This window comes from Anopheles merus, chromosome 2R, assembly GCF_017562075.2.
Source record: "Anopheles merus strain MAF chromosome 2R, AmerM5.1, whole genome shotgun sequence".
NCBI classification, from domain to species: domain Eukaryota; kingdom Metazoa; phylum Arthropoda; class Insecta; order Diptera; family Culicidae; genus Anopheles; species Anopheles merus.
Window position 1 is genome coordinate 50,264,791 of NC_054082.1, and position 26,832 is coordinate 50,291,622.

Below are 26,832 nucleotides of genomic sequence, written 5' to 3' on the forward strand. Positions count from 1 at the left end.
ACAAATTATGAATTGATGCCGAAATGACAATCGAAATTAGTAGACAGTACTTAGATCAATACTTAAAGACCCGCACGAAATGTGATCCTGACTGTGGCAAAGGCTGCCAGGATACGTTGGCTGGGGCATGTCATGAGGATGCCGAACTCATGCCCCATTAAGAAGGTGTTCGACAGCGATCCACAGTTCGACATAAGCCGCAAGGGACAGCGAACTCGATGGCTGGATCAGGTGAAACGAGACCTGTCGGACATCGGATGTCTACATGGATGGGAGGCTGCAACCAGGGACCGAGAATTCCGAGGAGACTGATTGTTGACCGGGCCATGTCCCACCGACGTGCTCTATAGTGAGCAGGCCAACAAGAGAAAGAGAGAGAGAGACTTATATCAATAGTCACAGCAGCAACAAAAAAGAAGAATTAATAGCATTTTCTTTCACTCGCATCTATTAAACACAAACAATATTAAATTTCTTTTAAAATTTTTCTTATTTCTTTACATTTTGTTTCCGATTCACTGTACGATACATTCGCTGGCCTACGTTTAACATGTACAAGGAAGGATTTCCATTTCTAAATTTACATTGTCCCAGACCGACAGATATACTGGGTACTGCTGCTGCTGCTGCTTCTGCTGCTCTTTCCCTCATACTGGAGCACACCTTATTGATTCATGTTGTATACTACTTGCACGTGGTACCAACGCAACATTCTTATAGTGATACTACCCGCCTAGCCTTTTATAGCTAAACAGTAAGTTTATTCCTTAGAAAGTAATTACGTTCATTGCTTGTTTCATTCAACGCATTTCTTTTTTTTCAGAATTGGTCATTTTTTAAATGTAGAAGATTTGTCTGTTGAATCGATTCACCTCCTTTTTTGCATATTCGTTTGTAAACGAACTTTAAGCCGATGGTCTCTATCTTAGGCGAGAGATGGTAGAGTAAATGCTTAGTTAAGCTTTCTAAAACCTACCTATATACATTCATACTCGAGCAATGTTGCGAGTTTCTTTGAAAATCAGTTTACTGAGAGAAATCTGCATTTACTCCATGCGCTTAGCCACCACTTCAAGCGATATCATTCTACTTTAAATTGTCACATCAAATGCTACTCATTTCAGTACAAACTGCTCCTTTTCTACAAATCCTGCGGGTACACTGGACGAAAGATAGACTAATCAGTTCTACCTACACCGTAGACAAGAAGCAATAATCGGGGGAAAATGATAATTCTTACAACTTAACAACTTGCCTAAAGTTACGATGGATAAAATAAATTAATTGTTTGTTTCGTTTCCCGATCGCCCGTTTCTCGAGTGCGACCGGATAGCAAATAGAATTCAATCTTTCTCTTTCACTTATCATTCCTCTACAATCCAATATTGTTGCCTAACCTTAGATTGTAAACAGATGCTTAAACAGTTACCCTACAGCTATATTTACATTGTCCATCCAAAGTACAGCAGCCAGCTTAGGGTGCAGCTGGCTGTTGTCCGTCCGCGGGAGCGACCGTCGCCTTCATGAGATTTACTCGCGCTACAATTTTCAGTGCCGGGCCAAGTTTCATATCCATCGTGCTGACGAGATGGTTCTCCTTCAGCAGCAACAAAGCCTGACCGTCGATCTCCTGGTTGACGAAATCTTCCGCATAATCCGCACAGCCGGGCAATCCCCGAATAAACTCGCCCACATCGTTTACCGTCCACCGTAGGATGGAGGAAGCTTCCTCGGAATTAGCTGCAGCGGCAGCGGCAGCGGCTGCCGCAGCCGCCACTGCTACGGGCGTTGCTGGGGAGGCCGGAACGTCGGCTATCAACATTGCAGCCGGTGCTTGCGCTTGTCCCATACCGGCAGCGGCAGGCTGTAGCAGACCCTGCTGCTGCTGCTGTTGAAGCTGTAGCAGCTGCTGCTGTGCCAGCGCACCGGTTGGCAGTACGGCGGCCTGCATCTGTTGTTGTTGTTGCTGCTGCTGCTGCTGTTGTTGTTCCATTTCTAGCTTCATGGTGGGGAGCACTCCTCCAACAGCCGGTGCCAGCATCGGTGAGGCAGCCAACGGACCGAGCGGGAGAGTGCCAAGCGTAGGATCCACTCCTTGCACTACAACACCACCGGCCGGGTTGGTGGCGACACCGATCATACCGTTGATGGAACCGACAACTGAAGTGTCCATTGCCGTTGTCATCGGTGCGGTTGGGGTTGGTGGGGTCATACCATTGCTACTGGGGGGAAGCATCAAACTTCCAGGAGCACCGGCTGTTCCATTCTGCACCGGCGACGATACCTGATCCGGCGAGCCTTGCTTAGCAGAGCGCGCACAAGCCGCACTGCAGAATCGTTTCCGCTTCATCTTGTTGCGCATTTCTGCCTTGCCGCATACCTCACAATTGCCCATGTCGCTGGTTTGATTAGATGGCGAGAGCGGACTGTTGCCTTCATTGGTGGATCGTTTTTCTGCGGAGCAAGAAGAAAAAGACGCTGACGATTAGAAAATCACATTCTGCAGATAAAACAGAAACCCGAAAGCACGAGTCGCTCGAGAACGTATACTCACTCGGAGGCTCATCGGAGCTGTCTCGCTCCGGATAGCGCTGCCGCTGGACCACGAACGGTTCGTTCGCTTCCTGTATCACGAAACCCTCGATGACGTGCGTCAGCACGTTCGGTTTGATCGTCGCCTTCGGAATGCCACCCTTATCGGCGCTGCTCGCCGTCTTCGGTGGCAATCCGCTGCCGGTCGAGCCGGTGGAAGCGGTCGTCACGCAGGACGTTGCAGTCGAGCCAGACGACGACACCACGCTTCCGTTCGTTGAGAGCAAACCGTTCGAGCCAATGTTGCTGACCGGTATTGCTGACGTGCCCGTTACTGTGGCAATCGCCGTCGTAGCCATTGTGGATGTTGCGGTAGTGGAGGTGGTGCTGCTGAGTGCACCACCACCCGTCGTTACCGTGGTGGTCGTGGTGTTGGTCGAGGAACTGGAGGCCGTTGCCACCGAGGCAGTAGTTGCCGTGGACTCTTTTGCCGCATCCTCCGCCGCACCTGCTGGCGTGGTAGCGGTTGTGGAGTTCACAGATGCGGTGGCGGCGATGCTGCTGACTCCCGCACCGCTGCTCACAGTCGTAATGGAGGTGGGGACATTGGAGGCAAAAGCGGACGATACTGCGGATGCGATCGACGACTGGGTGAGATCTCCACTGATTCCGTTCGCGTTGCTCACGGTGGTCGCGATGCCGGGAGCAGGTGTAGTGTCCATCGGCGTGCTGGCGGTGCCGTTCAATTGCGCATCGGTTGCGCTGCTATCCGTGGCCGGTGTGCCAGTGGTCAGTGCTGATTGATCCGAATCTAAAAAGGTGAGAAAAGACAACACATTAATATCGCGTTTATTAGGTCGTCCATACAAAATATGTAAGTATGATATGAGCGCATTTATGCGACCAAACTCCAAATTAACATCTATCAAGTAATTTAAAACAACAAAAAGCGAACAACTCAAACGGTGCTCCACGACTACCGGCACGGTTGGCACATTTTAGGTCAATTAACACTCGGCCGAAACTCGTCTATTGACACAACGGTTCGTTTGGCTGTTAGGCCAGTCTAACACACACTAATAGGTCCAGTTTCAGCATCCGAACCATCGTCACAAACAGTTACGCATACAATGTCTTTAAACCTACATTTTATTTTTCCGCTACACGTGCTCACGAGGCACAGGCTTTCTACTTAATACTCACACTGGTGTTGTATGCAGCGCCTATCGTCTTTAAAAGCGAACCAAAACCACATCAACAAACTGGCCGAACGACAGGCAAGCGCACATGTGTTTCTCCTGTCGCAAAAAGCCCCTTTCCATCATTGACTAACGCCACACTCACATCGTTTAGATTCGCGTATTGTTCGATTCCTAAACCGTTTCCAGTACAGTGCACCCAACTGGTATATGCGTACTGGAATCAACTGTCAGCACAGCAATGATGCTACCATGATTCATCTTCTTTCCCCACTAACCGTCGCCACACTTTCGAACCAGCCTGAGCGACACGTGCTATACAGGCAGGCTAGGCAGACAGGCAGGAAAGAGCAACTCAACAACCCACCCCACTCCAACCCTTAGTTACTACCACTCACCCCCAGCCGGTTGTGCCAAAACACTCACGCAAACAACATCGATGGAGCAGTCGTTACAGAGCGTTGCGCACTACCACATGCTCTCTTCGCGTTGCTATAGACACGCACACACATCCACAGCGCCCTGCAAAAAACACCCTTCAGGACCTTTCGCACACCACGCTGTTGCCGTCTCCACCACTACCACCACCACACCAATGCAGCAATGCTCGTCGGTACACGCTAATGCTCAATATATCGATCAGTGTGTCATTTGATGCACAAGCATCGACCGGCACCCGGTACACCCGGTTGGGTGTTGTGGCCTTGAAACCATGCACACGCCACCGTAGAGCACACGCCGCACTGCACTCACACTGGTGGTACACTACTTTTTGCTGCAGCTTGAACGATGAAAAAGAATACACTCAATCGGGCACTGAGCGAAAATGTCAAAACATCCTTCGTGTTGGTTCCATGCTTTTTTTCGTTTTTTGTTTTTGTTTCATTCAACAATTGTTAATGGTCCACAACCAAAGCTGGCAGTCACGAAATAGCCACAACACATCGGTGATACGGGCGCTATCTAAATCCTTTCTCTCCGCACACAATCGCGGCATTCACTGAAGAAATAGATAAAGATATGTTATATGTCAGCCGGAGAACCGAACGACACACTGGAGGCACCACTCGCGCACAACTGACGCTACGCTCTCTCGCGCGATTCCGACCAATGTCAAGTTCAGCAAGCGCCAACAAACGCCAACAAACCAATACACACGGCATAATATCTTTGCGAAAATAACCATTCACTCACACCGGGTCGCTGCCGACCGGGGTATGTGTTGTTTATGAATGTGTGCAATAGCCGCGCACTGGGAACCCACCCCTCTCGCCCATGTTGCCTCCTCCCTCTCAGGTGGTGCCGCCAATGTTTTCGCGTTCGCACGTTTGTCTAATCCGCGTGACCATACCCACCATACCATACCATGCGGTGCCCCATTCGTCAAACCAACCTACACACGCGCCAAACGTGTTACGGGGTAAATGAGATGCCGTTGACAGGTCGGATGAGGGGAGCAGTGGCTTCTACTTTGGAGCAGTTTGAGTGCGTGGAATTCCATGCTACTAATTGATCGTTATCAATCAATCAAAAGTATCATGATCACTTTGTAACGAAATAAACTAACTGAAATGTGGTTAAGCGCACTAATAAATATTACTTTAATTTGTTTCCGCGAGCTCAAAGCGCAACCTACCGACACACAACCGGCAACACGCCTAGTAAAAGAATGGAGGCCAGGGTTGCGTTTTTCAACACCCAATGCGAAGCCGAGGGCACAACAACGCATGCTTCGTTCCACGAAACCGTGTACCATTAAATTGGTTGATGATTTTCAAACGATATTTGACTTCCGGACAGCGTAACGTTCTTCCGTTCTCTCTAATACAATCCAACGAGTGTACGGGTGTGCGAATAATTATTCAAACTCAAAAGCCGCACGCAAAAGAGACACATCTACACGGCCGGTCTCACTGGACCACCATCACTCCACGAGCCAAAAAGCGCGACTGGTGTATGATCGCTGTTGCCGTCAGTGTGTTGCCTTCTTCTTAATGCGCGATACAAACACACATTCGGAGTTCATCGTACGGCGAAGTTAATGGCAACAAACACAAAGACACACACCGGCACACAAAGCACGAAAGGGGGAGTGTGAATTAGAAACATTGTTTTTTGCAACAACCGGCAGCAGAGAGGAGGAACAAAAACCTCTCAAGTTCGGCAACCACACATTTACATGATGCACAAACGGACCCAAACAATGCGGACGGGCGAGAGGTAAGCACCGGCTATTTAAACGCTAAATTTGCATAAGGCGCATATATTGGAAAGGTTAGCAAATTAATGGGATACCACGCTGACATCCAGAAAATAATTCTAATTGCGTAAAAGCAACCGTTTGTTGCCCTTTTCTATTCGGAACATTCCAACGATTTATCCCTCTCACAGATATTAAGCGACCCTCTTTCAGTACGTACCTTTTCCACTGGTTTCATTCGTGGATAGCTTTTCCTTCGTCGATACGTCCATCGATGCAGCGGTCATCCCTGCTGGAAGTTGCTGAGGGCCTTGTGGCGACTGGAACATACCCAACTTAACGCCACCGACGGTTTGCTGCGGCGAGCCCATTAAACCGCCCTGTGCCATCGAGGTCGGGATCTTTCCGCCCACCGCCATCATGCTCATGGCCGTCGAGGTGGCCGGCGAGCCTGGCAGCGTTACGTTTCCAACCGCACCGCCCGCGATCGGTGATCCACCGAGCATTGCCAACGGGCCGGCACTACCGCCGGCAGCGGCAGCCGCAGCTAGCGCGTTCATGTTGTCCAACAGTTGCTGCTGTTGGATTTGCTTCTGGGGCGTGGAGAGCTGCTGCAGCTGGTGCATTGCCACGCTGATCGCTTTCGGGTCCGTGTCCTTGCTAGTGTTGAGGAGAGCATTGGCAGGGCTTGCACTACCGCCGGCACCACCGGAGGCAACCAGCGTTGCCTGCTGCTGTCCGAGGGAAGCGGTAGTCGTAATGGCACCGGAAGAGATCGATGAAATCATTCCCGAGCTAATTATCGATGCGACGGACATCGGAGCAGCAGACAGAGACGTCATGGCCACGATCGGGTTCTGGCCGGACTGGTGTACGGTCGAGCTGGGCATCGACGAAACCAAAATCTGCGAATGGTGCTGTTGCTGGTTCGATTGCAACGCTCCTGCAGCCACAACGTTCGTTGCGGCTACGTTTGATTGATGAATGGGTGAAATGGTGGCACCATTGCTGGTCACTACGATTGGATTGCCGGCCATACTGGTGATGGACACTGGCAGCAGACTACGATCAATCTGCAGTGGCTGTCCACCTTGAGATACGATGGTGGCACGATCAGCACCACCCGGCTGTCCCATCGAGGCTGCCATTATCATCTGCGCTGCCGCATTGGCAGCAGCACCACCCTGCTTTCCAGCCTGGCCATTTGCCGCCTGTTGGTTCGCTAGCTGCTGAAGCGCATTTTGCTGCGCTTGCTGAACTTGTTGCTGCTGCTGTTGCTGTTGCTGTTGCTGAACCTGTTGCTGTTGTTGCTGCTGTTGCTGTTGCTGCTGTTGCTGCTGCTGCTGTTGAGCTTGCTGCTGTGCTTGCTGTACCTGCTGTTGCTGCAGCAAAGCTTCGGAGGAAACGTTTATCATCATGCCCGGTTGGTTCGGTTGGCCCTGCTGGAATACCAGCTGGTGGACGATGTTGCCCTGCTGTCCGCCACCAGCCGTGGCCGTCTGCACTAGTTGGCCCTGCTGGGCGGCATTAGTGAGCAGCTGCGCTTGGTTCGCTTGCCCGGCTACGGCGGCCTGTTGAAGGATTTGCTGTTGCAGTTGCTGAATTTGTTGCTGCTGGGCAGCCGCTTGCTGCTGTGCCTGCTGATGCTGAGCTTGATGCTGCTGCTGCTGCTGCTGCATCATTTGCTGCTGATAAATAGCCTACGGGATAAGCAAAGGAAAGGATGAAAAGGCAATCCACACGCAGTCGTTCGCAGTCGGGACATCATACCTGTTGCTGTAGCAAAATGTGTTGATTGTTAGTCTGCTGCTGCTGTTGCTGAGCCGATTTTAGCTGCTGCTGGAGCTGCAACTGTTGATGCTGCTGCTGCTGCTTGCTATCACCCATCAGAGGCATATTCAGCACTGCCGGGCTTAGTGCTGTTCCCGTGTTCATCAGCACCATTCTGGAAGGAAGAACAATTGCAAAAACAATTCGTTAGAATCTTATATGTTCGGCCCTACAGTGATGGAGCATGATTTGACTTACTTTCCACTGCTTGTAACAACTTGCTGTATTTGGGGCTGAGCGGTCGGCTGTTGGGCTGTGTTTTGGCCGAGTTTTTGCGGTGTTGTCGGGCCAGTGCCGAGCTCGGTCTTTATAATCGGTGCCGATGGGCGCACCATCGGCTGCTTGGTGCGCATCTTCGTGCCAGCCTTGTTCAGCAGACTCTGCTGCGCTTGGGCCGTTTGTGTCGACACCGACGGACGGATGGGCGATGCACCCTGCGGTAGTATCTGAGGCCGTTGGCCTTGCTTCGTACCGAGCGCTCCTCCGAGAGTCTTCTGTCCCTGTAGTCCCGTGCCTACGCCTCCCGTTCCGATCGACTGGGCGGTTGCAACACCTGCAGCACCAAGCGTTCCTGCCTGTCCTACGGTACCTCCCGGTCCCGTGGCATTCGTTTGGGCTCCCGTTTGCTGCTGTTGCTGCTGTTGCTGCGATACTTGCTGTGGTGATTGTGTTATCGCACACGGCAGTGCAAGGGTTTCTACGGATAGAAGAAAATGACAAAAAAAATCATAATGCAATCGATGTCATACGATGACGACTTATACTAATGATGAGCAGCACACGCTCCGTCACACTACTTACGATTATGGGTCTGGGGTGCCTGCTGCAGCGTTTGCTGGGTGCTCGGGAAAAACACGTTCGGTGTGCCGTCCGGGTTGGTGCCGCGTATGATGATTGAGTTAACTAGCCCGTTCGGGGTGGACCAAATCTGCCCCGGCAGCGGCCACTGGGTTGAAAACTGCATCTGCTGAGCACCCTGCTGTTGCAGCGGGCTGAGCAGCTGGGCCGTTGGCATCGGTCCCTGCGACACCTGTACACATTGCTGGCCGGCCGCCGCAGCAGCTTGTTGCTGCGTCAGGGCGGCTAGGTTTTGTTGCTGGGTGGCATTTGTCGCGCCAGTCAGGCCCGCCGTCGTACCGAGCTTCTGCAGCTGCACTTTCTGCCCAGGCGAGGCACCAGCAACGGTGGCGGCAACAGCATTCTGTAGCGCTTTTTGCATGTCTTGCTGGTGCGCAGTAGTGCCCGGTTTATTTCCCGTAGCGCCGGCCGCAGCCACTGCCGACTGGGCTGCCGTCGCACTAAGCGCCGGTAGCAGGTTCTGCGTCTGTGCCTGGGGCTGCGAGTTTACCACGCTCACCGGGGAAAAGAACGTGAACGGGCCATTAAAGTTGCCGGCGCCGGTCGTACCGATCACCTGCTTGCCGGTGGTCGTCGTCAGCATCTGCGGCTGCTGGAAGGGTTTCGAGGTGATCAGCTGAAACTGCTGCTGACCGGCGAGCGGGGGGAAAACCGTTAACGGCTGCGTGCCGTACAGCTGCTGGAGGTACTGCGCATTCGGGATCGGCTGCTGTACCACCATGCGGCCGTGCGGCCAATCGGTGGATGAGATCTGCTGTCCCGTGGCCATCGCTTGCAGCGGTGCCATGTTGTTAAGGGCTGCGGCTGCCGCCGCCGCAGACTGTTGCTGCTGTTGCTGCTGCTGCTGCTGTTGATGCTGTTGCTGGGCGGCCTGCTGCTGCTGCTGCAGTGTTTGGGCATGATGTGGGCTTTGGGGCGGCGCCACACCGCTCGCCTCCGCCAGCACCTGCATTTGTTGCTGCTGTGCTTGCTGCTGCTGTTGCTGAATCTGTTGCTGCTGCTGTTGCTGCTGTTGTTGCTGCTGCTGTTGCTGCTGCTGTTGATGATCGACACCGGCCGTACCGGATTGCCCGGTCGGCGTTGGTGCGTACTCTTGCTTCACTTGTATCGTACCGCCATAGGCCTGAATCTGCTGGTACTGGAACAGTTGCTCCTGGGACAGCTGCAAGGGCACTGTGGCCTGCTGCGCCACCTGCGCTGGGCTCTGGGATTTCTCCAGCGTGTCGGGAAGAAAGTCGTACGGTTCGTCGAACGTGATGCCCGCCTTCTCGGCAAGCGTTTCCAGACACTTCAGCGACGATCCGTTGTTACCTTCGGCGTGCGGTGCAACCGTGCCGCTACCAGTGAGGACGATCGTTGGCGAGCCGATGGTACGCACCGAGGATGAGGGTGAATGATGCAAACCCGTTAGCGAATGCACCGGTAGCACCGATATTTGGGGGCTGCTGCTCGGATCACCACCGACGACGGTAGAGCCGACCGAAGTTATCGATTGATGGGGCGATAGTGCGCTCGGTGCGGTACAGGCGGCGGCGGGTGATTGAGCTCCTGCTTTGATGATCGGATTCCACGGCAGCTCGATGGTTATGATCTGCGGCGCCGGTTCACTGACGCTCGTCGTAACGCTGTTCGATTGGTTTGTGTAACTAACGTGAGCGTTACTGGTGTCTCCGCTTGTCTCTTGATTTTGGGATTTGGCGGGCCTTCCTTTTTGTTTTGTCGGCGCCTGGTTTTGCTCTGGATTGTGCTGCTGTCGCTTAAGATTGTCGTAGTGTTCAGATCTGTAAACAAAGGTGGAAAAGATGAGGGAAAAACATTGTAGTGTAATTGCGAACACAAAGTTACATGTATTTGTAGAATAAAATATTAATGAAACGACTTTCAAATATTATTAGATAAGCCGAATTATGAAAGACAATTTAAAGGATAGTACACGAAATTAGTTAAAAATATAGCAGTTCTTTTCTGCACATTGGCGGAAATCTCTTTTATAATTTAAAATAAAAACTACAAAACCCCACTCATCTGATGGAATCTAACAATGAAAGGGCATCATTCTGACATGTGTAATGGTCTACAACCGGTTCCTTACGGAGGTAGGAAAAACCTTCAATTCATCCTGACGTAGGGACGGGCGGACCATCCCTTAATCGGATTGCCTGTTCATCTTATTTTAATGAAACGAAGTTATTCCGAGCACCAATATATTTACCGTCTCCCCCGACACACACGCACACAAACAGAACACATGGAAGCACTATGGGCAAGAGAGGGTGGTCGAGTTGACGCAATTCTCGTACTTGCCCTTCGCTCACACAGTTTCTGTGAAGCGTACTGCCGCTGGTACGAATATACGAGAGGAGCTGAATAATACAGTTCAAGAAGAGCAATTCTCGACCCAAAAGTGTAAGCTTCGACGAGAGAGAATGCTCGGTTCAATATGGTGGTTGAAAATCCGATTATATCGGGATGGAAAAAGCCAGATACTAAGCCAGAATCGAAGGGGGAAATATTCATATCTGTGCAACTCTTTCCTTCTTATCGAGTGTTTAACAGTAAATATGTGTCAATTAATTTGCATTATTTCTGATATACATTTTACAGTATTTAATGTCAATTTGAAATAAATTTCCACCCATAAGAAGTTTTACCACTTCACAGACTATCGATGTACCCCATTTATCGAACGAGTTGTTCAACAGCAAACCTAACACAGTGTCGTAAACTTCACAAACTGCCATAAAATTGCTATCCCATCGATTCTAATTCAATTCACACGACGTCCACACACATTTTCCGAGGTGCTGGTGAGGCGAGGCTATAAAAAAAGAAACAACGATTTTCCAAACTATTGAATCCCGCTACCAAACAACGCTACCCCGTTAGTTGTGTGTTTCTATTGGGGAGGAACATCAACATGTCCTCTCCGGCACCAGAGCCAATTGAATTACTCAGCTCTCCGCCGGGGGCCGTCAGTCAGTCGTGTACATAGTAATAAAAATTCAACAGGTTGGTAGATAAAATTAAAAACAAGCGGAACGGACTAACTTCTCTCCATCGGAACATCGGAACCAAATCGTCCAACTAATGGTTGTGTTCGACTAATGCTGCGACGAAGAAGCGAAACACATATCACTGTTAACACAACAGGAACATCATTTATACATTTAACAGTAGCAAATATTAAAAAGACAAAATAAAGCATCCTCCTGCTAAATTCACACCCCGACGACAAAACACATCCAATGGACCATCCATCAATAACAGGTGCGGGTGATGAGAGCAATGTCACAGCACAAACGAAAGGATTAAGCGGGTAAATCCCAGGGAAAAAAGAGATTGAAATTGGTTGTTTCCTTAGGTTCGTCGTTTTTGGTCAGTTCGTTAGTTGGAAATATGTGAGCGCGGGGCCAGAAAAAGTCATTCGTTTTTAGTCCTGGAACATCGCTCGAAACACAGCAGAGTGGCATACAAAGATACAAACAGCTAGAAAGCAAATATAACTTTCCAGACTGTTGTAGTTCGGTTAGCTTCTACCCTTGTGATTGTGATGTCCTCTTTTTAGTTTCTATTTTGTTTTGTTTTGTCAAATACGCTTCTGTGTTGTTGTGTTTTGTTACTTCTTTCACTTCAGCTATCGTTTTGTCATGCTGGACAAGTTGATTCTTCCGTAACAAATCGAAATCGTTCATTCATGTTTGTTTATAAAACTTGCGTCCATCTCTTTTTACCCAATCCACGTTTATGGCTGTCCTTACACATTTTTAGGCACTTTTTGGGTAGGTTCAATGAAGTTCTCATCCCAATTAAAATACCATGCGGTTTAGAGGTTGCTGCGGTCATTACAATGTGTGATTGATATTAGAAAACCATCACGAGCTTCATAGCATGGCCGAACGAATTCGGAGAAGATGAAAGATATAATCAACTGCCGACAGTTTGCACTTCGTATATGTCCAAAAAAAAAGGGCCATCACAACTGTACCTTGAAAGAGTACTAAACCTCAATTGCACAAATACCAACCTTCACGCAAAAAGGAACCGACACACCGTCTCTCCTGATAAACCCTCATTCAGAGGTTCAGGAGATATGGTCGAAACGCACACACCACAACAACTTTACCACGCCACTGGACAACATCATCCCAAAAGCATGTCTTTCTATTGAACATTCAGAAACTAACGTGTGCAGCATGCGTCCTTAAAAACTGGCGACCAAACGAACACGAGCAGTTTCGAGTACGACCCCCCAGAGTACGATAGAGAGTGATGCTGCAGTGCTCTGCCCACCGTGTGACAACAAGAACGCGCTCCCCGTTCGTTGTGCAAATGTTGTGCGTTGGTCAGACACATGCTGGTCTGGAATGCTGGAGCTACTACTGCAAACCAAACGACGAATCGAAGATCTGGTACAGCATGCATGCGAACGTGAAAGATGATTGATTCTAGTGTTTGAATCGTATATGTGAACGAACGATACGAAAACTCACCGGCATTGTGTTTGGTAGTGTACCACCACCACCCACCCACTATCGAGAGTGGATGATGATGGAATTGGGGGGTAGCGTTGGATTTCATAACAAACCCAGACAACATCGTACCGTCGATTTGAATGGAGTTAAAGCCATGGAGAGTGTATACCAGAAAATGAAATTCAATTCTCCTCCACTACATCACTTTGAGAGCTCGTTTCAAACATTTTAAAGATAGGTACACGAGTGGGTGAACAACATGCATAAAACAAGCATTAGACGTCTGCTGCCCCATGCTTCTACCGATCGCATCGGAACTTGACAACTGCACTCACGCATCACCGTGCTTTCATAAACCCATGGCATGTCAGCAGCAAAACGAACCTAACAAAACAAAAAGTTACATCTTTTCGTAGAAACATTTGCCACCAACCACGATGATTCGGGTGATACAACCCTCTTCTCTTCTCGCCGGCGATGGAATGTTTGCGAACAAAAACAAAATCCACTTTACCAGGAAGTGATTCTGCACCGGCTGCTGGCCATTGTATGCTCCACCGACAACGTCAATCACACTCCAGTTGGCCAGTGAACATTTTGTGTCGATTGCTGCCAAGACGTATCCGCGCAAAAGGGCCATTTCCATAAGGTAAGCTAATTAACTTTCATGATTTTTTTTTCTATAATAATTACAAAACATCACCAACAACATGGAAAGGTTTTAGAAAATAAATCTTTAAAATGCAAATTTGCAATATTTTGCCGAGAAGAAGTGAAAAACTTTCGACTGACCTCGACTGGACCATAATATAGCGGGTGAGGTGCACTAAACATGTTGGTGCATTATTAAGCCTCTTCCTTTGCGCAGCTGCAGTCTTTTGCGTCCTCTCAGTGCACAATGGCGTATAACGCTTCGCTCGAGCGCAGCGCTGCCATAAAAATTAAAACTTTCATACATGGAAATGAAATGTGTTCGGCTCTGAGGCACCATCCAACCCTGCAGCCGAACAGGAGACGCTGCCATGTGTCCGTGCACATTGAGACAAAATAGCAAATGGTCAATAAGTTAATATTAAAAAAAAACAAATCTTGAACTAATGTAATGAAGTTGTGTTTAAAAGAAATTAGAGATGTTGTCTTCCCTCTTTTCCGATAAAAAATAACGCAATTTTTATCCACGATCATGCCCACTGTACGAATTCTACACCTCGCCGCGTTTTCTGCCGACATTATCTTTCAATACAAAATTTATGTCCACCATTCGTTCGCTCACGGTGCCATTGATGGACGGGATCAGTGAGGAGATCACACCCAGCGAGGCACATGGCAAACCCATAACGCTGAGTAACCGATCTCCGGCCGACAGCAAGAGGCACACCACCAACAGCAACTGTGACGAATGCTGTGCGCATCACCAACCTGCCTCTCTGCGCTGTGCCATAAATCAGCCACAGGCTGGATCGTCCATCGATTTCGAAAAAAACGGCTCTTCTATTGTGTGCGATTACCGAATAGCACCGCGATCAACCGTGCAACGGAGAAGGTTGGTGTTGGTCTTCTGCAATTAATCGTGCTAATATGCTCTCAGTTAGCGGCAACAAAAACAGCTCCCCAAGCGAAGAACTAATCCACAAACAGGTTTAACCAAAAGCTATAAAATTTTGCGCGAACTCGTCATTTTAACACTCATCACACACACACACACCCCGCTCGGTCGGAGTGGACAACAATAAACAGCATCTGGGCATGCAATAATGACTCCCATTCCCTTACAGAGGGCAAAACGTTTGTAACGCTTGCTTGGGTTAACGTGTAAGAAAAGGTTTTACCACACCTGACCGTTGTTCAGTGCCGCACACATCCATCACACGATCGAACAACGAGAGACGTATTGCATGCGCCCCGTACCTGCACCAGAGTGACCGTAACCAACCACCGATGGATGCATACCAATGAAAAAAAAAAAAAGCTTCACGATAAAGCGGACAGACGAAAGGATTTGAATTACTTTTAGGTTCCAAACTTTGCCGAGGTCCGGGGTGTTTTGTCGAGCAAACGCAGTACAAGATGGAACCATTAGTTCAAGTGCATTTTTGCTTTATAAAGCTCGCTTTGTATTGTTTGCATTAGTGTATCATCCTCGCGTAGAATACGGCTCGAACGAAGAGTTCGCAAACGTTGAACGTTCGTAAAGAACAGAGTTGGGAGTTACATAGTTTTATTGAAATAGACAGTATTATGAAGCACCTATCCTCGAAATTTTGACCACCTTTGAAAGTGAGGAATCCTTTTTATTGTAATTCCACACAACGTGGACTACTAAAGGCAATAAAACACGAAATACGAGTGATCTGCTCAAGCTTGCTTAACATCGCCATTCAACAGATGCTAATTCCTTATATTAAAAGTTAGGATTAATTGACCAAATTGTTCGTTATCTAGTTCGAAGTGAAGTCTTTCGCAGTGCCCCCATCTTAATCCCTTGATGTAACATCGTGAAACAAACAGGCATTCGGACGGACACACCGCGAAGCGTTGATGAACGGCCCATTGATGGTGCATAATTACCCTCTCCCCCACCCAATCCATCTCCCATTGGGTTGCGCGCTATGGGACTTTCTCTCTATTGGCTAGCGCAACGCACTCTTCACCCCTGTCAGGCTTTTAAGCCTTTCGGCACGCAAAAACCGTAACCGCAATTCCAGGGGCGCGCACACACACAAAAAGAAGCAGCCAACCCTTTAAACATTACGCACCACACACGCGTCATCCACAAATTGCCTTCTTGCGACCCTTTCGAAACATCCTTTTTCCCTAGATGTTGTTTGATTTTGGGGAAAAGAGAACAGAAATAGACGCACACAAAAAAGGACGCTAGAACACAAACCCCTGGGATAAAACTGGAACCGACCGGGTACGTCCTGGCGAATCGGTACCCAAAAATGGGGGATTGGGATAAGGGCACGGCAGCCAAAAAACAACGGCATGTTGCTGCTGCTGCTGCATGGGTCTGCTGCTGCTGTAGCTTTTATTAAATTCAACCCCATATACACATGTGTGTGTGTGAGAGTCTGCTTTCCCTTTTCTATCTCACATTAGTGCGCGGGACGGCGCACGGTACCGGAAAAAGCAAACGGAAAATGTTGTGTGCACATTTTCCTCGAACGCATCCATCACCGGGACACATACGCACACACGACATGCTAACAAAAAAAAGAGGCAGTACGAATCGTGCACACACACACGCATGGCACCCCACCATGTCGCTGTTGTTATCGACTGCTGATAGACAGCAACAAAAAGCCGTACCCGAAAACCCCTGCTTGCTTGCTTGTTCGCTGAAGCTGGGGGACGAACACTGCACTGTAGAACGAAAACGGTAAGAAGATGGCTCTTGCTCAATCTCACAAAGCAGGCTGGAAGTTCTCTTCGGGAGGTTTTGAAAAACGCACACCTCACATCGAAACCGAACTGCGTGTGATGGGGACGCACCGTCTGCTTTCTAGCGCAAAAAAGAACGCGCAAAGAGAGAGAGAGAGAGAGAGAGAGAGAGAGAGAGAGAGAGAGAGAGAGAGAGAGAGAGAGCGCAAAAAACGCTGCAATAAAAACAGCATCCCACACATATGTATGCGCTCAGAGGGACAGAAAAAGGTAAATGAAAATGGGGAGGAAAATGCATTTTGTTCATCTTTTTTTTTCTTTTTTCCTGTCGTTCTTTCTACTGCTGTTTACTGTGGACTTTTTTTTACTACTGCAGTTAGAATTTGGCCGTATGGGGTGGTCCCCTACTAACAGATCAAAATGAGGGGAAAGAAGCAAACGGAAAACAACGGTCGAAAAAAAAACCCGAATTTGGGATGCCTTGAGCCATAGATTTTTTTACCCTGTACCACCTATTGGTCCGTTCCCTGTTCGCTAAACCCTTTCCCTCGCTCGGTAGCATTGCGCTGCCGCTGGCTTTCTTCTCACCTTGCAACCCCATCGTCTGTACGCGTGCCCGACCTACGTATGTGCACAACAAGCCAGCTGTGCTGATGCGTTACTTCCGGTTAGTTCCGTTCAGATCTGATTGCCGCGCGCATCCCACCCAACCCTCCTCCTCCGAATCTGCTTTTTTACCACTTTCTTCTTCACCTTCCTTCCTCTACACGCGGCGCACCTCTGCTTCAGTAAAACAGGAGTTTTTTTTGCCAATTTTTCACACACAAAATCGCACACAAACGTGCACGCACACGCGATAAACGTCGCTTGTTGTAGGGTTGTAGCAGCAGCTGGAGGAAATTTTTAAACTAGACAAAGCAGAAAAAGCCTTTCATCCAAAAAAAAACACACACTCAAAACACCTCCCACTGGGAGGAAAAATGGGAAAGCGTTCAAGAGAGCACTTATCTGCGCTGCCACACACACGCTCACACCCGATACGTCAGGCATTCACTTTGCCACTTGTTCCGGGTGTTACGTGTGTGTGTGCGATTGAGAAAAATTTGATAAATTGCTTCGAAAATCATCCATAAGTGAGCACACCACGACCACCTTTTTTCCTTCACTTTTCCCTAATTTTTAGTTCAAACAGAACCAAAGCCCATCCTAGGACGGTGGTTGCTGGGACGGTGGATGGATTTATGCTCAGCTAGACCGAGAGGTTTGGTGCTAGAGTTCGTTTGCTCTCGATTGATGGATAAAGGCAGGAATTTTCAATTTATCACACACATGATAGTAGCGAAGCGGGACGATAAAATGGCTAAACGGCCCCGAGGATTGAAACGAGAGGAATGGTATGCCTTCTATCGGGAAACGTTTTATGTTCACATTCTTCACGGTTCGATTCCGGCACTGGGCGGCCGAGGGTTGCATATTGCAAGTGGCATGCGAAAGCATGACGAGGATGATGGTGATGATGATTGTCTTTAAATGTTTATGTATTTATAATTTATTGCCCCTCTCCCGAGTATTTCCCATTTGGGAATGGGTGAGTGCTAATCGTTGATGTGTGTTGTTTATTTTATTGATGGAGCAAATAAATGCTGTGAAAGGCGGTGAGTGGGTGTGGGTGTGTGCGTTTTTGCAGCTCTAAGGTCTGGTGATGCATGTTTTTAGCATGAATACAATTTTATGAGTAATCTTTGTGCAAAATGTGCAATTCACTGAGGCGAAAAATATATCCAAAGTGTAATTGACACATGTTATTGTTCACTGTGCTGCAGCAGTAGCGGTTGAATAGTGTATTACGTTAAAAAATAAATGGTTTTCTATGAAGTAAGCATTCTGCATTGATACAGAGCGTTTAGTTCAGTAAATCCAAAATTCGAAGGGACGAAACAATGACCTTACACAAGAGATCATTCATGACGGAATTGCTTGCTCTTAAAATAAACCATTTCCTTCAAAAGCTTCCAACAAATATTACATTATTCTTAAAACTCTGGAATCCGACGCCTTTTTGGATTAGAGAAAATGTGTGAAGCCAACAACAGCACGAACAAGACATAAACGTCCCTTCGATAGCTCGAATACTCTCGAATTATTGAGCAATCAGGAGACCCTTTCTTTGCTGTTGCTTCCCGTTCCTCGCCATCCAAATCGGGTCCCCGTCCAAGTGACACCGTCCCCAGACAACAATATTTGAAGCCGCGCTTCAAACTCTTGAACCAATAAACCCGCGCACCCGTATACCAGAGCAGGCGTAAACAAATGACCCGTCAAGATTTACGGGCAGTATTTTATTTCTTTCGTTCCTGCTGTTTCTTTACCCGAAGCTGTTTTTGTTGCCCATGTTTCGAAACAGGCAAGTTCTATGTTCGCATCCACTTGTTTCACTCCCTTTGTTCCCGAACAGAGTTGTCCTCCAACTCCCAAGCTCCAACGGCATGAGCAACACGAAAGCAATAAGATGGTGTTGTGTCATGGGTGGAAGGTGATTAACTCACGCTTAGATTCGAAAGTTAATATGCTAATTATTCTTGGTACCGAGGCTTGTTCCCCGCGGATCGTTCTATCCCTTTCGTGCGGGTGAGCATTGGCTCTTCGATTTCAATGCCAGCCAATGTGTGCACGTGTTCAGTGGCTTGTGAAATGAAACATCCGCGTAATACGATGTGACACGATGCCACGGTGGAATGGGATGCGAAAAAAAAAACAACTTTGTTATTATGCGAAAGGCACAACGGGATGTAATCTTAGAGACATATCAATGCAAGAATCTATTCCTTTTTTTAGACAACACCTAATTGAGAAATAATATTATACATTAGAGCAATCCTATGATTCAGTAAAGTCCTATAACAAAGGGAAAGACGGTACAAAGTACACATGTTGGTTGTAGTGCCAAAAAAGACAACTGACGACTCTAAGGTTTCTATCTCTTTGCTAGTATTTGTATTTGTTTATTATTCATAGCATGATACAAGGATCGTGTGGATACTTTTCATCCATTTTATCCGTCAACGTTTTCATTCTCCATCAAGTAGCAGAAAAAGCATACATTGGTGATCAATAGGAAAGTTTAGAATGGCGAAATCCAAGACACAATGGCTAAACAGGGCGTCAAGCTCTTTCGTCCACAAATCTCTTATAGATTGTGTGTACGGGTACACAAAAAAACAACTGCAAACTATGTGCTAGAAATGTAGTTAAACAAGAGAGTTGTTCTCCCCGCCGGAACCACACTGTTAATCACATAAGATACTAAAAACGGTCGGAGAGAGAAACAAAAAGGCGCCCGACCACTTTTCGAAGGTTCCATGGCTGGTACATGAATTTGCTATAACCGTCTTTGCGCGAAAATTAAGAAGCATCCTCTGGCAAATGCTCGTCTCCTGTTCCTTCGATATTCTCTTACTCTCTATTTCTGCATCTCTCTTTCTCTCCCACTCCCGAAAATTGCTCACAATAGAAGCTTCCTGTGCGACGCATCCAAGTCTCCAGACGACGAGCCAACTTTCGGGGTTTCGGGGCAAAAAAAACGGCGCCTAAGTCAGTGGCAAAGCTTCCCTCCTTAGCATGCCCAAGGTCCACCCCATCATGCATACCACATACCATGTGTATAGAGAGCTGCGCACAAGTGCAAGGGAACCGAGTAAAATATTACAGCGTGTCTGTGAGATAGTCACGCTGCTCTATACTCTGTGAAGAGTATAATGAAATTTAGATCCTTCCAATTTTGGCACTATCTCTCCACATGGAGTGGGTTTTTTTTCCATTTCTGAACCCTCAAATCATGCAAAAGGAGGAAAAAACCCGAACTCCATTTCATTTCCTTTTCAGTAACTAACTTCCCTTTTTGCTTTTCTATTTCCTTTGCCGCGCTCGAACACGAACAGTGGAGGTGAAATATTTTTTCGCCACACTGTGTCTACACCAACAACACCTTTCGGAGGCGGGCGGGGGCTGCAGGAGGAGACTTTTTTCATTCTATTGAACAAAGTTTTATTTTCTCATAAATCTTAGAGTATACTCCGACCACTGAAAAAGTGCGAAGGGAAAGTGCTTTTATTCTACCAACTTTGCTGGCGCGGCTAGCGAGATATACAGCGCCGGGTACTCGCTACATAAAAGCTGGAACCCGGTACATGTACATGGGTTCGGCGCAGTTTAGTGTACCACAGTCGCGTAACCATAGTGAAAGAAGAAAGTATGTATATAAAGTGCGTAAGGGTGGGAGATAGAGATGCGGCAAACTAGACACTGGCACTCTTTTTCGCTCTTTCTCTCTCTCTCTCGTTCTCGCTATGTATTTTCCACAGCCACAAAACATCCTTCCATTTGGCTGAATCGAAGCCAACCGAACAAACACACACACATGCTTGCTTTTCCCACGACAAAAAAGGGGAGCAGCCACCCTTACCATACGAAGAAAGAAGACATTCCCGAGAGGGAGCAAGGCTACGGGAGAGCGCGCATGTGCCACACAGGCACAGGATGATAAGAACTAAGCGAACTCGCTGGTTCGCTGGAGAAGGCTGCCAAACACTATCGTAAATGAGTATTTGCCGGGATGGGAAATGGAAAAATAGCTTTCCTTTTCTCGCGTCCAGCAGCTAGCAGCTTTCTCTTACGGCGCCAAGCCTTTTTTTTTCGAGCTAACCAGCATTAGCGGTAGGTAGTACAGTGGTAATATATTGTCCCGGTCTCAAGGATAGAGATGCGGTTTATTATTTTTTTTCAACCAAGCATAATCCGTATTTGTGCTGAGAAAAGGTTTTTGTTCTAAATGCTTCCAGAAATTAATGAAAATGGATTGCTCATGCCCATACATTCTATGAGTATAATAACATTTGCAATTATGTAGCTTCATTCATTAAGATGTATGAAATGAACAAAAAAAGTATGTATAAAGTGTTGAATAAATCGCCGGCACTATGCTTAAATCTGTGATCTTCTTCGGAATACAGGTTTGGAAAATTCTCTGCAAATTGATTTAATAACCAAAACCCGAATCTAAACGTTCCACTTCAAACACTTTTGGGTTTACATCCGATTCTCGTGTCTAAAGGACCCCGGGGTGTTGCTTAAGCATAACTGCTCATATCGAAAGGACACCAAAGACGATCGTGAACGGATGGCATTGATGATTTGAGTGTCAAGTAATCCCGGCAAGGAAACACAATTCTACGACCGCTGCACAGCTAAAGTGGCTTATTCGCATTTAATCATCACACTAATCTTTACACAAAGAGTAATTTTACAATAATTAAATTACCTCCTTCTGGTGTAATTGATACTGAAATGGTAAAAGATAAAATGTCCTCACAAAAGTGCCATAAAGTATCGTATAACATCAACATTTCTACGAACGCAAACCTTTCCAACTGTTTGGCTTGACAGAGAGGACCGAAAATATTTCAGCCAAGCAACATCCCAAGGGTTTGCGAAAAGGTTCGATGTCCTTTTACGGATGGGGGACCCATCACCCATCGGCTGCGTGGTTTTGTTTTGCTCTCCTGCCGCGTTCCCGTCCCAGTGTTACTCTACTTTCCTTTCCCTTTCTCATTGTTAGATATCTCTTTCTCTCTCACTCGCACTCCAGCTATCCATACATCTCTTTCTACCTGTCATATTACCTGAGCGTATGATACTTTGTCTCTCTCTTTCTTTCATGCTGTCTGTTTTGTTGCTATCCTTGGACTGTAAGGAAATTGTTCACTCCAAGGGAAACGCAACTTCCACGCTCCAGCAAGCTCTCGCTTATACTCCATAAAACCTTTTTCTTCTGGAATACACAGGCACACACGCCAAATATCATGCTCTCGATATTTGTTTCATTCATACGGCCCCATACTACCGAATGTGTTGCTGCGCACATGTCGCTCCATTGCCATTGTTTGCCACTCAACATCGACACCAGTGGAGGCTTCCTCGAGAGACAAATGCAGCTAAAGCGTCTTCCCTTACAAAAAGACAACAAGATCACCCGACTTTCCCCGGTCAAGTGTGCATCCTCAGCGGTGCGTATGTGTGTGTGTTTGTTGATGTGCATCGTTTGCGCAGCCTGGTAGCTGTTCCGAAGCTTTTGTTATTTACCGGTAGATCTATTGCTGCTTGTTCCTATCATGTAATGGCAAAAAAACAAAACTTATTTGAAAAAAAGATTTCAACGTTCTCATAAAAATAACAATGGATAAAACATATATTTCCGAAAATACATCAGGTAATGGGAAAAGTGATTACACTTCATATATTTAGTCGCGAGAATTCAATCGTTAGAAATCATCAACAGTGAAAAAATATCACCCATGCCGAATGTACGTGAAACTACAAAACAAAGATGTTGGTTGTTTAACTCATCTTGAATAACAGTAGCGTCCGTCATGTCTTTCCGTTTTCAAAAACTCTCGCAGCAGAACGCAGAGTAAAAAAATGACCAGTGCATTTTAAAGAGCGCCTACATGTAACGATAAACAAACCCCGCGATGCATCGAAGCATACGCACGCGGATGCCGCAAGATAAAGGCGCAACCATGCAATGCGTGTTAAGCCCAAACTGAAGAAAATTTGACAGATGTAAAACCGGCACATCCCACCAGAAGTGTCGATGAAGACGTGCGCCTGCCGAAGGAGGGCGTACACGCATTCTCGCGGAAGCCTTCGTCGAGCCCCTTCCCCCCTCCCACCCCGTGTAGTCAGCACACACCTCACCAATCCGTGTGAGGGCACGAGGTCAAACCACACGCGATAAAGCGACAAAACGGGAGCAGTAGCAGCGGCGGCGACGGCGGCAGTTGTATTGCCCCGAAACCGGTTTTCTGGCTTTGTTGAACGGGCTCAATTCCTGGAGCATGGTTCGCTCTCTGACCCCGCCAACTGCAACTGCCGCCCCGACGCAGCACATCTGTGTGTGTGTGTCTATGTCAGTGTGTTGAAGCAGAAAGGCAAACATTTCCGATGCGCCGTTGCTCTCTCGCCTGCTGCTGCTGCTCATCGCACGTAAAGGTGCTGTACACGCACACCAACTCTCCCCACAAAACCTGTTCACATTTTGCAGCCTCCACGCTGGGCTAGGCCCATCACCACCTCGAGGGTTTGAGCATTAAAAAAGGGGGCACCCCTACCAAGGAGAAACAAACGACCAACCGTGCAGAGTGAGCAGAGAGTGCACGAGCAAGGAAACAGGTCGCGGCTGAAGCACCACGGCCGAGACGCACCGAACAACCTCGTGGTGTAGAATTAAAACGGCCGCCGCTTCCAGGGATACGGTGGTGTTTTGATTTTTTTTTTCTCTCCTACACCCATCCCGCGGACGGGCAAAAATGGACGCGGAATCTTGTATCGCGCAAAACTCGCACAAAAGATTTTGCAATGCAAGAGAGAGAGAGAGAGAGCGAGACAGCAGCGATGACACACGAACAACGAAGCGAGCGAGCAAGCACGACGAACTGCACACCAGTGGAACAGCACGCGGAGCAATGGGGAAGCAGGCAGGCAATAAAAATGGTCTTTACCTCCTCGACGACATCGTCGCCTACTATACGTTGGAGCACAGCACCGTGCGCCGGACACAACAAAAATAACCTCCGTTTTGTGCAACCACAAAGAGAGAAAGAGCAAGAGAATGCGCCTGCTGCGGTGCGAGAGAGCGAGAAGAAAGCGCACAAATATGCACATGTTGCCGGCCAAACAGGATGAGAAGGGAATAAACGATGGAAGCCCTTTCCACGGGACACAAAACTGGTTGGACGGGTTGTCGGGTCTGTCGTGTTGTTTGGCGGTCTCCCTTCCCATCATTCCACACCTTCTAACGGCACCCACTGCCTCCCGCTCCAACAAAATGATACCCGAGCAGGGATCAGGTTTCGCCGCACTACGAACAAAAACCGCGTCGACCCATCACACGCCTTTGGGAGAGGGGAAATGTACGTGAAAGTATTGGTAGTAGAACAACATTAAACCATAAACACACACACGCATACCACACAAACAAGAGAGGCAACACATTTTCGTGCTGTATCCTCACACTCGAGGGAAGAGGGGATTGTTTGTGGGGTGATATGAGGGGGAGAGAGACTTCGCTCGGTATTTATTGCACTCCATCAAAAGGGACATACAAACTGCTCGGGCCTGCAGCTGAACATGTGTGATTTGCCTTACGTCCGCTGTGTCCTACTCACAGCCGATGTGGGGAAAGATCCCGCGGACAATCGAGGGCGAGCTGTAGCAGACCTGGGGACCTGAGGAGGTTGATCAACACGACCACCGCCCGAGCCCGAGCAAACACTTCGATGGAAAAGGGCACACACATTTTTATTACACTAAATAGCATATCCTTCTACGCGAAACCACCCAGCGCGCAGGGCACTGTCAAGCCGGTCAACGCTAGCGAGAACGAGACAAACTCAAAGAACCATCGAGCGAGACCGAACCACACTACACTAAACCGCACACAAGCGAGATGCAAACCGTGCTCGAGCCAACCGTGTGGCCGTGTGGTGGCGGCGATGCCTTCGCCTTCGTCCGAAATAAGGGATGGAAGGGCACAAATGACACCGAAAGGTGAGCGCAGAATATTTGAATGCGTTAAAATAAATGGTACACACAAAAACATAATCGAAACACAATGCGAAAGCGAAAGAAACGAAACTGAGGCAATGTTAACGAAATGATGCAAATGATAAAATTATTCAAAATAATAAATACCTTTTAGTATAAAAGCTGGACCCACGAGGGCGATCCATTTTGAACGAACTAAACATAATAAACTTAATTCAACGCTCGTGATAAGGACACAAAAGGCACGTCTCATCAAGCGCGTGTGTAGCACTCCGGGGAGACACAACTGATGACAACTGATAAAAGCACACACACACACACACACGCATACAAACGTACACTGTCGTTAGATTGATGGATGCACACACACACCGTTTGTTACGCACGTTCGGAAACAAGAGCTTAGTTTTTTTAAGTGAAATTGCAAGCGAAAATCAACACAAACAAAAGCAGCAGCCCAAGGCAACGTAACAACGCACCGCGCAGCTGGTAAGGTTACCACGCGAAACAGCAGTCACATCCATCAACGCAATCGCAATAATGCCAAAGGGGGGAATAAGGCTTTGCTGTACCTTATTGATCCTTTTCTATTCCATTGAGCGAGCGGGCGGTACCCCCGTTCGTTGGTTCAGTTTTCGGTGTACGGTGAGTGTGTTGACAATGTTGAAACCGGGCCCGCGCTGTGTCTGCACTCGCTACTTTTGGGCCAGGGCTCACACACTTGGACGCATCCTTTTGGAAGTGTGATCGATCGAAGCGTTACGCGACGTTACGGTGCCGTTATGATCCAACCATTCGATGGCTGCTGTTGCTGGTGTGCGATGCGTCAATTCTCGCTTTCCGAGAATAAATAAACAACAAAAAAGCAAGGCCCAGATTCTTCCCGCTACGTCCGTTTGACGGATAAACTCTTTGCAGGGCTGCTACTACTACTAATACTGCTGTATGCTGTTCATCGCAAACCAATCGATTGATTGTGTTACAACAATTACCACAAAAACACAAGCACACAGCAGACACACACCTCACTTCATTGTTGTTAGTTTGACCTGATTTTGGCGTCTTCGCTTGAATACAGGGGCCAACCACTTTCACTAAACGGTGATCCACACACACACACACGCACGCCACACGAGTTTGGGCCAACACAGTCTAATTTATCCTTCCTCGACGCGACAAGAACAAACACGCTTTGTGTACAACACAGAGTACGCCCGGTCTGGAGCTCGCCTATTCTTCACAGCGCGGCCGAGAGATTTCGTGCAGATCGCAAGGAACGAAACAAGCTGACTGATTCATGCGACGGCCCGTCCATTGTACGGACGGCATTCGCTTTCCGTGAATGCTGCTTCAATACAACCCAACACCACCACGGCACAGACCAGTGTGTGAGTGTGCGAGCGCACGTTTTTATGACTGCTCACTGTTTTATGTGTGTGTGCGTATGACGAGAGCGCGTGCTGGTGGTGTCAGTGTTTCTTTTCTTTTTTTTGCTTCTACTCTTGCTCTCCCTCTTCCTTTTCCTAGAGCGCCGTTTAAATTTCCAAGCACCCGCGCGCAGCACAACCCCACAGCACCACCATTATTTTCTTTCTCTTTCTTGCTCTCTAGCTTTGCGACCCACACTCACCATTTCTGCTCATTTACTCCCTCTCTCTCTCTCTCTCTCTCTCGTGAAGTTCTTCTTCTCTCCCTCCTCCTCTGCTGTTATTTGACTCAGCTCAAGCAAAGGTAAAAAGTGGGATTTTGCCCGCTCACA

At 47.9% G+C, this 26,832-nt stretch overlaps 1 protein-coding gene across 1 annotated transcript; it reads right to left on the bottom strand.

Moving 5' to 3' along the window:
• Nucleotides 1-474: 474 nt before the first annotated feature.
• On the bottom strand, nt 475-26,564 carry LOC121590862 (polyhomeotic-proximal chromatin protein). Its single transcript, XM_041910968.1, has 7 exons — nt 25,221-26,564; nt 8,563-10,400; nt 7,960-8,458; nt 7,702-7,876; nt 6,152-7,631; nt 2,555-3,343; nt 475-2,454 (listed from the first exon to the last, which is right to left on the bottom strand). Exons 1-7 carry the CDS (start codon nt 25,274-25,276, stop codon nt 1,475-1,477), a joined length of 5,817 nt encoding a protein of 1,938 aa, XP_041766902.1. The 5' UTR covers nt 25,277-26,564; the 3' UTR covers nt 475-1,474.
• Between the last annotated feature and the right edge of the window lie 268 nt (nt 26,565-26,832).

Bases quoted from the DNA above. Each gene is read 5' to 3' on its own strand.
- LOC121590862 (XM_041910968.1), bottom strand. From the start codon at position 25,276: ATGTTTAGTTCGTTCAAAATGGATCGCCCTCGTGGGTCCAGCTTTTAT. The intron at 10,401-25,220 runs GTATTTATTATT...CTTTGTTTACAG, and splicing joins TCCAGCTTTTATACTAAAAG to ATCTGAACACTACGACAATC. The intron at 2,455-2,554 runs GTGAGTATACGT...CTTGCTCCGCAG, and splicing joins CAGCTCCGATGAGCCTCCGA to AAAAACGATCCACCAATGAA.